The sequence below is a fragment of the Capsicum annuum genome, chromosome 2, assembly GCF_002878395.1.
Source record: "Capsicum annuum cultivar UCD-10X-F1 chromosome 2, UCD10Xv1.1, whole genome shotgun sequence".
NCBI lineage: Eukaryota > Viridiplantae > Streptophyta > Magnoliopsida > Solanales > Solanaceae > Capsicum > Capsicum annuum.
The window spans coordinates 132,753,174-132,764,700 of NC_061112.1; the positions used below are offsets into that span (position 1 = coordinate 132,753,174).

An 11,527-nucleotide genomic window follows, 5' to 3' on the forward strand; every position below is an offset into this window, starting at 1 on the left:
TAAAATATGTATTTGGGCTAAATTTGTTATTTAAGTGATAATTATATCTTTTTCGTATTTACATATACGAGATTGTAGAAACGATGTCATTTAAATGAACATTTTCATCAATATCAAATTTTAATTAAGGATAATCTTTGAAAATAAATGTAATGATCAAAATCTTGATTTAAATATAACTTATTCTCAAAAATAATTTATTTGGATAAATATTTATTCAATTTTATCGAATCAAGAAGCTCAGGATTAAACAAGGTGTTAATTCATATCGAATTTCGATTTGATTTAGTCAATTTATTAAATTTGACTCTAATTGAAATCAAATAGGCCCCAATTGTAATGCAATTGACCGATGATTCAATTTAGTTAGAATTTAAATAAGTTGCCTAAATTATAATCTTAATCCTCAAATTACCTTTTCCTAAGTGGGATTATTTTAATCCAATTAAATTTAATTAGGGCAACGTTCCACAATTTCAACCCACCAAAAACAACCCTCCAGCAGCCCATTTAAATATCAGCTTCCCCAGCCCAAAATCAAATACAACTCCAATCCCTCATCAAGACCAATAACATATCCGCCAGCCCAATCTTCAACCCAATAACTCCTAACCCCGGCCCATGTCATCTCATTTTCCCTCAAATAACCTTAAAAACAATATAACCAAGGTACAATCGGCTTCTTCCCTCTTCAATGTACAACGACCATGCTCTATCCGTGACCCGTCTCAGACCTAAATCCGTCAAACCCATCAACAACAACAAACAACACGATATCAACCCCCAACGATCTGAAGTCTACCCGTAACCATGACTCATCCCAGCGTATGGCCTCAACAGCCCGAGAATCCTCTAGTAATGTATAGGTGTCCGCTCCAATGGCTGGAGGCCAAAAATTTCGGGATGAATGGTACAAAATCGTACATAGTTGCTCGATTCTCATTGGTTGGGGGAGAAAATTTTCATTCCTTCAATTCCATTGGTTGGAAAATTTTGGGTTTCATCAAGAAGATTCCAAAATTAGTTCAATTAGTTGGCGGAAAACGCTTTTGGAAGTTCAAATTTTGAATTCCCCTTTGGGGAGAATGCCGAAATTATCCTCATTTGAAGCCCTAAATAACCCCTACTTTATTCTCTATAAAAGGAAAGGGGGGGGGGGGGGGGGCTAGGGTTTGGGAAATGGTTTCGAGAAATTAGAGTGAAATTTTTTTTTGGTTCTCTCTTTCTCTTTCGGGAGCCAAAGAATTCTAGAGTCCAAAATTGGGGTTTGAAAATTTTGTTGGGACTCCTGAAAACAAAAGTTTTTTTTTTGTGAAAATCTTCTCGTCCACTTTTTCTCTTTGGAAGCTGGTCGATCAACTGGAAATTCCAGAGTCGACAACATCATCTCCCGCTGGTAACGGTTCTGCTGATAGCTTGGGTTCCCATTTTTATGCCCCGAAGGAGTCCAAACGGACTCTTTCCCGTCGGTGCATTATCAATTTGGGCCATTGAGGCCCATCCCTCATGAGCCGATCTCAAAATCCCTAAAAAGACAATCACGTGGCAAACAAATACAAGGAGCCAAAAGAAGAAGTAGATCAAAGTTCCATCTTTGAAGCCTCTACGAGACCCAAAAGTCTCATTTATCATTTTTTCCATTTACTCATTGTCGTCTTTATTAATTTATTTATTTATTCATTTAGGCCTCGAAGCCAAAGTTGTATTTAATACAGGTGAAGTGAAATTCGAGCCGAAAAGGGGCTTGAAAACATAGAATTAGGACAGGTTATGGGTTGAAAACCCAACTAGTTTAGGACAGGGTCGATGATTTGGGCTTAAATCCTAAATCATTACTTCTCTCCTTTCCCTTTCCCTTTTCCTGTTGTTTACTTGTTTACGTGCTCCTTTGCGAACCTTAGTTAAGGCCCTAACTAAAGTCGCTAAAAAACTGATTTTGCAAAAAACTTTTTTTTCTAATCAACTACTTTTCAACAAATTAATCTTTTCAAAATTAATCAAAAGACGATTTTCAAACAGTCCGGATAACCGCAAGTTAGCGGACGTTTTAGGTGCCTAACACCTTCCTAAAACGTTAATAGGAACCGCTTACTCAGAATCTCTTAACTTAAACGATTTTTCTGTTTTAGATCGTTTAAAGTGTTTTATAAAGGTTTCTTAATTCCTTTTCAAAATTAAGTGGCGACTCTTTCAAAAGTCAAAATTTCCGCAAAATAGTCGGGATAGCCGTTGACAACCTAAGATCCCAACATGGATGACTCCTAAGACTTCATTCAAATCACCTTGTTTTTCTATCTCTGGATCCAGCAGTTCTATGGGCTTCCCTTCCTCCCAAATTCTCCAAGCCTGACCATCAAAAGATCAATCATGTACAATGTTTTAGTTCAAGGTGAAACGTCTATGTAACCAATTTAAGTGAAGTAGTGATTAAAACCAGAGGATAATATACTTACATAGCCTACTAGACCAATATCATAGATTGGATGCTGGTAAGTCGAATTCCTTTCGCCACTCACAATCTCCAATGCCAAAACTCCAAAACTGAACACATCTGATTTTGTTGAATAATATCCATTTTCTATGTATTCAGGAGGCATATAACCACTGCAGCCACAACCTAAAACTATCAGATTTCTAAAATATATACATAAACATTTGTATTGTTAATGATAACGAGTGCTAATCTACTTACTGAGTTCCAGCTACACGCCGAGTCTTTACTTCAACATCGTATTTGAATTCCCTTGCCAGCCCAAAGTCAGATATCTTAGGTGTCATATCTCTGTCTAGAAAGACATTGCTAACTTTTAAGTCACGGTGGATTATTGTCAACCTCGAGTCATGGAGCATGTAAACTAATCCTTTTGTGATTCCTTTGATGATATTTAAGCGCATTGGCCATGGTATTGTTCCCCTTCTTGCAGGATCTTGACATGTACAGAAAACAATTTTCCTATGTCAAAGGCACCACTCCACCGACATTACATCTGGGTTACATGTACCACTCAGGGATGAAACTAGATTTCCAGGTAAAAAAGCAATTGGATAAAATTTTGTATTTGTGTTAAGAAATTCAATTAATATGTATAAATAATTTATTCAAAATAAATAAACTTTTGGATTTGCCTTTGGTACCATTATGTTTCACAAGACTTGTTGGGAAGAGCTCTTCTGATTCATTGGTCTTGATATACAAATCGCGATGTATGCTCATTGGAGTCCTCGGAAAGCTCATAAATAGCTGTGATTTTGTTATATAAAATAGGCATAATACAAAAATATGTCCTTTATCTTGGCCTTAAATCACATCTATGACCTCCAACTTTGGGTGTGCACAAGTAGGCACTTAAACTTATATAAAGTTGAACAAGTAGACACATTTCCTATGCGGCGTCCTACGTGGACAATTCTTGTCCTACATGCCTTCATATGTGTATTATGCCACATAGGACGTGCTACTTGTTCAACATTATATAAGCTTAAGTATCTACTTGTGCACACCCAAAGTTGGATGGCATAGACGTGATTTGAGGTTAAGTTAAAAGAGCATGTTTATGTATTATGCCTAAAAAATATTTAGAGCGATAATTAACTATTTTCATGTAGTGAACAGAGGAATCATTTGGAACTCCCTTCATAAGAAAGTGCTACATATTCCTTAACATTTTTAGATGCAAGATATTCAAAAATTTATTTTACAAATTAAGATGTGATGAAGTTCACATATTGATACATTTATTGAATCCGAAAGGGGAAAAAAGCAAATGATCTTTATAAAAATTCAAACAACTTGATGTAGTCCAGTTGACATAGGATCTAGTCTTCTTAAGTTATCAGTATGATAAGGTGGAATACTTTGTTCATGTCTGAAAAAATTATTGGGATCCACCTTACTCTTCACTTTAGCCAACCTCTCAAAATTTCTCTTGAAGTACTTTTCACCCCATATTTTGGCCTTAAAATAGCCATAGTCCTCTTCATTTGTTCCAAAATCAAGATCCCTGTAAATTCAGGTAAGCAGTTCTTGGAGAAGTTGCCACATATGGCTCCATTTACCTGTAAAGTTTCCTCATCCATGCTATTTTCTGGCTTGATATACTCTCACTGTTATCGCCTCAGTTGACCAAGTACTGAATATTATACATATTCCCCTTTCTATGAGGGAATGGAGTTTCAGATTCTGATATTTCAGCTAATTTTCCACCTAATGGCTCCATTATCATTTGGGTCTTTCTTCTTCCAAGAATAACCTCTCTTACCATTTTTCACCCTTTTTCTGTGTCAAGATATGATAGTAAATGTCAAGATATGACAGGTAGTAAATGTCAAGGATATAGCAGCATTTTTCAGATTTCAATTATGGTAGATAGAAGCATGATCTTAGGGATCTACTCTTGACTTTTGTGTCTAGCTTTGTGTATATATTGAAGATGTAATATGTCATTTTAAGCATCAAGTGAAATACACTTGCATCATTAACATGGTATCAGAGCTCTCTTAATTGCAGTCATTTCTGGCATTTTTTACTTTTCTCTTTTCCATCCATCTCACTCATTAATTTTCAGCAATCAGAAAAGTTTCTAGCAAAAGCAGATCTATATCAGCTGCTTCTTCTTTTTCCTGCAAAGTTATTTTCAATACAGATCTAGAAATTTTCTACCAGGTTTGCAGTCGTCAAGTGGAGCCTTGATCTTTTCCTTCCTCTATTTTGAGTTCTTTTAACTAACCTTTTTCTTGGTATTTCATTTTGCTGTCCAAACCATAATGGCAGAGAAAGGCGAATCTCTAGTAACCTATGTCACAGAGAAAATTGAATCAAGTGATGTCAAATCAATGTTTTTCTCCATTTCAAGTTCTCATGTTATTACTACCATGAATTAGAAGGTAGTAATAACTACACACCATGGTCTTCATCTGTTGAGATGTGGTTTCTGGGACAAGGATATGAGGACCATTTAGTTAAAAATACTAGTGATATTGTTGTTAGTGAAAGGACTAAGTGGACTTGAATTGATGCTCAATTATGCAATCTCTTCTGGAACTCTTTTGATCCTAAATTACTCAATCTATTTCAATCTTGTAAAACTTTTTATAAAGTTTGGACTAAAGCTAAGACTCTGTATACAAATGACATACAACGCATATACAAGGTTGTCTCAGACTTGGTCCAACTTCAGCAGAACTATCAAGATATGGCAAGTTATTTAGGACAGATAGAAACCTTAAAAGATCAATTTGACTCTCTCATGCCACTTTCTAAAAGTGTCACCACACAGGAGCAACAAAGAGATAAGTTTTTTATGGTTCTAGCGTTGAAAGGACTTCAATCTGATTTGAGTCCTATAAGGGATCAAATTTTGGCAAGTTCATCAATTCCTTCTTTAATCGATGTTTCCGCTCTATAATCACGTATTGGTTCAGAAACAAATGATACCAATAACGTCAAGACATCTGTATTAGCTGTGAAAAATACAAATCCACAGGATCAAAATTTCCAGCAAAGGGGGAACATTAAAAACTCTAGACCCTTTTGCAACTATTGCAACAAGCTAGGACATACTCGCCAAACTTGTTAGAAATTGCATGGTCGACCACCACGTACTAACAATTCTAGTACAGCTCACATGGTTCAGACCCGTAAAGACACAGATGGTCAACTGTCCAATTCCATTACTTTGTCTGGAGTAGATTATAGTGATTATTTGCAGTATAAAGCGACTACACGACAATCGCCTTCATCTGGCCCTCCACAAACTGGTGATTCCCTTGCTTGTCTTACCAGATCTTCACTCTCCTGCCAATGGATATTGGATTTTGGTGCATCTGACCATATCTCTCTAATCAAAATCTTTTCTCAAATCTTATTCATTCTACAACCCTCACCGCAGTTACCCTTGCTAATGGATCCCGAACTGCAGTAAAAGGAATAGGGGATGTGCAACTTCTTCCCTCTATTTTCTTAAACTCAGTTTTATTTGCTCCTGAATGTCTATTTAATTTGATTTCTGTTAGCAAATTAACCAAACACCTGAACTGTAGTGTCAATTTTTTGGTTGAATCTGTTGTTGTACAGGATCGGAGAACGGGAAAGACGATTGGAACAGGATATGAGTCACACAGGGACTGTATCACATGTCAAAATTACCACCACCAGTTGCCTTCACTTCTGCTGCCTCATCTGATCTTCTCCATAACCATTTTGGTCACTCGAGTCTAGCAAAGCTTCAGGAATTAATTCCTAGTCTTTCCACTTTGTCTTCATTTGAATGCGAGTCTTGTCAACTTGGGAAACATAGTCCCACTTCGTTCCCCAAAAGAGTCAATAACAGGGTCACACATATGTTTGACATTATTCACTCAGATGTATGGGTCCTAGTCGTGTTGTTTCAAGTTTAAGATTTCAATATTTCATTACTTTTATTGATGATTTTTCTCGTTGCACATGGATATTTTTAATGAAAAATCATTTTGAAGTATTCTCTATTTTTCAAAAATTCTATGCTGAAATAAATAATCAATTTTGTATTTCAATTAAAGTATTACGCAGTGATAATGCAAAGGAGTACTTATCTTCACCCTTTGCCAGTTTTATGTTGTCTAAGGGAATCACTCATCAGACTTCTTGTGCATATACTCCTCAACAAAATGGAGTCACCGAACGTAAAAATAGACATCTCATTGAGACAACTCGAACTTTACTCATACACCATCACGTTCCTCTTTGTTTTGGGGGGGGGGGGATATTGTCCTCACTGCTTGTTATTTGATAAATAGAATACCCTCTACTGTGTTGCAACAACAAAGTCCTTACTCAGTTCTCTTTCGTGGTCAAAATCTTTAACATCTACCTTTGAGAGTGTTTGGATGTACTTGCTTTGTCCATGATCAATGTAATAGCAATGACAAACTCCAACCAAAATCCATTAAGTGTGTCTTTCTAGGATACTCTCGTCACCAAAAAGGTTACAAGTGCTATGATCCAAAATCGAATAAATATTTTATCAGTGCAAATGTGACATTTTTTGCAACTTCTCCCTATTTTACACCAAGCACTACAAGTAGAAGTTTAATTCCTCAAGTTTTGCCCGTACCCATACTTCATCTACAACAAAAAGTCTTCCAGACAACCCCCAAACCGCTCCTTCCCGTCCTCTTCAAGTATACACTAGACGTGCTCGTCCTCTTAACAATACTAATGATAGTACTACTCCTAGTCCAGATGCACTGGTAGCTCCTGATGACTCATCTCATGCTCCTTCGTCACCTACTCCAGCCATACCTTCATCAGATGCAGTGACCCCACTAATCGCCATACGCAAAGGTATACGCACTACCCAAAATCAAAAACCAGAGAGATATAACTGTTTAAGTTAGCATCGGTTGTCCCCATTATATTATACCTTTGTATCTACCCTATCTAATGTACCTATACCAAAGAATGTTAGCGAAACATTACAATAACCAGGGTGGAGAGATGCCATGATTGAGTTAGCCATCTCAAACGCTCTTTATATAGCCTCAAGCAATCTTCGAGAGCATGGTTTGGCAGATTTAGTTCTATTGTCCAACAGTTCGGGATGTCTCAAAGCAAAGTAGATCACGCTATTTTCTATCGACATAATGGTCCAACAAAGAACATTTTTCTAGTCTTTTATGTTGACGACATTGTCATAACTGGAAATGATCCAGAAGGAATATCTAAGCTAAAGCAGCATTTGTTCAGTCACTTTCAAACCAAAGATTTGGGGAAGTTGAAGTATTTTTTTGGGAATTGAGGTAGCACAATCCAAAACAAGTATTGCCATCTCACAAAGAAAATATGCTTTGGGCATATTAGAGGAGTCATGCATGTTAAATTGCAAACCAATTGACACTCCTATGGATCCAAACATCAAACCCGTCCCTGGACAGGGGGAGACATTGAAAGATCTTGGTAGATATAGAAGATTGGTCGGTAAATTGAACTATCTCACTATTACACGCCCGAATATTTTATTTGCAGTAAGTGTGGTTAGTCAATTTCTCCAAGCTCCATGTAAAGATCATTGGGATGAAGTGATTTGCATCCTCAGATACATCAAAAAAGCTCCAGGACAAGGATTGTTATATGAAGACAAAGGCCACACAGACTTTGTTGGATATTTTGATGCGGATTGGGCAGGTTCTCCAGACGCTCTACTTTGGGTATTGCGTTATGATTAGAGGCAATTTAATTTCCTGGAAAAGTAAGAAGTAAGATGTTGTTGCCAGATCTAGTGCAGAAGCTGAATATCGAGCTATGGACCTTGCTACATGCGAGCTTACTTGGTTGAAACAACTTCTCCAAGAGTTAAAATGTGTTAAATTCAATCAAATGAAGTTTATATGTGACAATCAGGTTGCGCTACATATTACCTCAAATCCAGTATTCCATGAAAGAACAAAACATATAGAGGTGGATTGTCATTTTATTAGGCAGAAGATCGAGTCCGGGTGGATTGCCACCAGCTTCGTTGGTTCAAATTACCAATTGGCAGATATTCTTACTAAATCCCTTTGAGGAGCTCAGATTGAATACATTTGCGGCAAGCTCGGAGCATATGAAATGTATGCTCCGGCTCGAGGGGGGAGTGTCAAGATATCGTAGTAAATGTCAAGATATGGCAGGTAGTAAATGTCTAGGATATAGCAGTATTTTTCAAATTTCAATTATGGTAGGTAGAAGCATGATCTTAGGGATCTGCTCTTGACCTTTTGTGTCTAGCTTTGTGTATATATTGTTGACGTAATCCGTCATTTTAAGCATCAAGTGAAATACACTTGCATCATTAACATTCTGCAACTAGAGTCTTCACAAAATCAGATGTCGCTTTAAAATAATTCTTCTGTGTCGGAATACTCTTTTCTAGAAGAACTTCAAGCGACTCATTTGTCCTCCTGCCATAGAAATACAAAATTGATCCAATCCAGGAAGATTTGCGACATTCTTTTTTAATGCAAGGCCTGTTGCTGCAGTCCCAAGCAGGCTCCTGGAAGCAATCCTTTTTCTCTAGATGAAACTCAGGGAACTTTTCTTTGAGCAATGGAATTAACTCATCAACTGGTCCAAGATATAGTGCCTGGAAAACATCAAAACATACTTGTCATTTCCTGTTTCATTATTTTGGATAACTGCTCTGATGAACAAACCATCAGGTAGTTGATGTGATGTGTTTTGCCATTTTTGGAGGAGCTTTTGGTTACTCTCTAACTTCTTGTAAACAGTGAAAACAGTAACCTTCTCCGGAACAGGAACAAGTTTGAGTTTCCATGCTAAAATAACACCAAAACTTGCTCCTCCACCACCTCTTATTGCCCAAAACATATCTTCTTTCATTCTCTTCCTATCAAGAATATTTCCATTTACATCCATTACGCGAGCATCTACAACATTATCAGCCGCATGCCCAAATTTTCTCATCACAGTGCCAAACCCTCCACCACTAATAAGCCCTCCAGTTCCAACACTAAAACAGACACCTCCTGCAATACCATGAACTCTACTTTTCTTGGCAATTGCATAGTAAAGTTGACCAAAGGTGGCCCCTGCTTGAACCCAAACTGTTCCTTCTTTTAAATCAATCTTGATATCATCAAGATTGCTTAAATCAAGCATGACAAATGGGAATTCAGAGCGAAAAGATATGCCTTCATAGTCGTGGCCGCCACTTTTGATCTTGACTTGCACACCCAGTTTTTTAGCACAAAGAATAACAGGCTTGATTTCCGATTCTTTTCTTGGGGAGGCAATTAAGAGGGATACGAAGAATTCAACCATCTTGGGTTTTTTGAGCAGATTTTAGGATGGATGAATAGGTTGGAGAATTTGGAATGTAAGTGTTTCTGGTAATGTTAACTTCAGAGTGTTTGGAAAAACAACAAAGAAAGTCTTCGTGGGAATAACATTTTGCAAAAAAGAATGAAAAGAATAAAAAGAGAGAATTTGAAGGCTACTCATTTCTTTTCTTTGGAATAGAAGAAACATAAGTTCATGAAAGATATATTGCTAGCTCTATTTAACTATCTATGTTTATTCAAAAGTTTAGGAAAAAATAATTTAATCAACAGCTTGACTTTGAGTCTAGCTAGGCACACGAAAGTACAGATTTAAATCCAGATTTTCAGCTGGCAAGATTAGTAATTTTTTAAAAAATGCAGATGCTTCTGTGGCATATTTTAAATTAATCTCCCACTTGGACTTCATAATTATTTAAGTAGATTTTACTAGTTGCATTGGTTTCCATGTGTTGAAAATATTTTTGTATTTTCAACCAACATTATTGACAGCAATTTTACATTAACAATATTATCTAAATGTCGGATAGATATTTGTTATCGTGTGTTTATGACTGCTCAAGTTAGAATATCCGGAGTAAAAGTTTACTCAATTGCTCCTTAGAGTGATTAAAGTAATTAATGTCTTTCGAAGTTACTGTCAACTTAGTTTGTGCTAATATCAACTCCATTACTAGCCAAAAATTCAAGATCCACTTTGATGGGGTGCCAGTAATTCATTAAGTATATTGTATCATTTCAAACAAAAGAAAAAACATAAATTATAGTGACACTGCCAAATTTGGTGTGTCTTGACTTTTCATTATAAATCATTCTAGTGTCGTATAAAAAACGCGGAATATATAGAAAAACTTCAGTGTCTTGTAGTGCATGAAGCCGTGAAGCTTCTCGATTGTGAGCTTGATATGGAGAGAAAATTGCAAACTAGGATAAACAAGATAACTATGGATATGAGGTAAGAAATGAACACATTTGTATAACCCTTAAATATTTCAAATTAGCAAAACAATATCTCATTGCACAATATATATAGATAGAGAGAGATTGCAAACATTCATGATCTGGATGTGATGAATCGAATGACTGTCACTGGGTATGTTGGTGAATGTTATGAACCAATTGTCCCACATTGGAAAAATAGAGAAATGCTAAGGGGATTATAAGCCCCAAAAGACTAATCTAATATGTGGGAGAACCCATTTCGCTTATAATCCCTCTAGCATTTCTCTATTTTTCCAATGTGGGACAATTGGTTCATAACAATCGCCTCCGCTTGAGAACCAACGACCTCGTTGGTCAAAGCTGAACCCAGTTGGTCACGGATGGCACCCCTCTTAGGTCCAGGCCACCACTCCTGGCGCACAGGCCACTACTCGAGTCGTGGCTCCACGCGTGGATCGATCCCTCGTTGGTCACGGCTGGCACCCCTCTTGGGTCCATGCCACCACTACTGGCACACAGTGTTAGGTTGTGGAGCTTGATTAATATGTAACGTACTGTTATATATTAATGTTCATGTGGTTGAACCTCCTAATTTTAGGTTGTACCTTTTATTCTCATTTCTCTATATAATTGTACATACTCCGAGTCATTAATATAAATAGTCCATCCACCGTGGAGGTTACCCACGGATGTTACCACAAAATTAATTCTCTCTCTCTCCTAAAGAACTCTCTCTAGTTTTCTTCATTCTCTCCATAGATTTAGTGTATGT

General features: G+C 36.9%; 1 protein-coding gene and 1 pseudogene across 1 annotated transcript; both read right to left on the minus strand.

The window, feature by feature from the left end:
• Positions 1 to 712: 712 nt before the first annotated feature.
• LOC107858214 (putative cysteine-rich receptor-like protein kinase 32) lies at positions 713 to 2,778 on the minus strand. Its single transcript, XM_016702910.1, has 4 exons — positions 2,693 to 2,778; positions 2,454 to 2,604; positions 2,283 to 2,346; positions 713 to 882 (listed from the first exon to the last, which is right to left on the minus strand). The coding sequence occupies exons 1-4, from the start codon at positions 2,776 to 2,778 to the stop codon at positions 713 to 715; spliced, it is 471 nt and encodes a 156-aa protein (XP_016558396.1).
• A 5,942-nt stretch (positions 2,779 to 8,720) lies between these two features.
• On the minus strand, positions 8,721 to 10,484 carry LOC107858215 (annotated as a pseudogene).
• Between the last annotated feature and the right edge of the window lie 1,043 nt (positions 10,485 to 11,527).

Bases quoted from the DNA above. Each gene is read 5' to 3' on its own strand.
- LOC107858214 (XM_016702910.1), bottom strand. From the start codon at position 2,778: ATGACACCTAAGATATCTGACTTTGGGCTGGCAAGGGAATTCAAATAC. The intron at 2,605-2,692 runs GTAAGTAGATTA...TTGTGGCTGCAG, and splicing joins CGGCGTGTAGCTGGAACTCA to TGGTTATATGCCTCCTGAAT. The intron at 883-2,282 runs GTGATTTGAATG...TTTGGCCTCCAG, and splicing joins TCCAGAGATAGAAAAACAAG to CCATTGGAGCGGACACCTAT.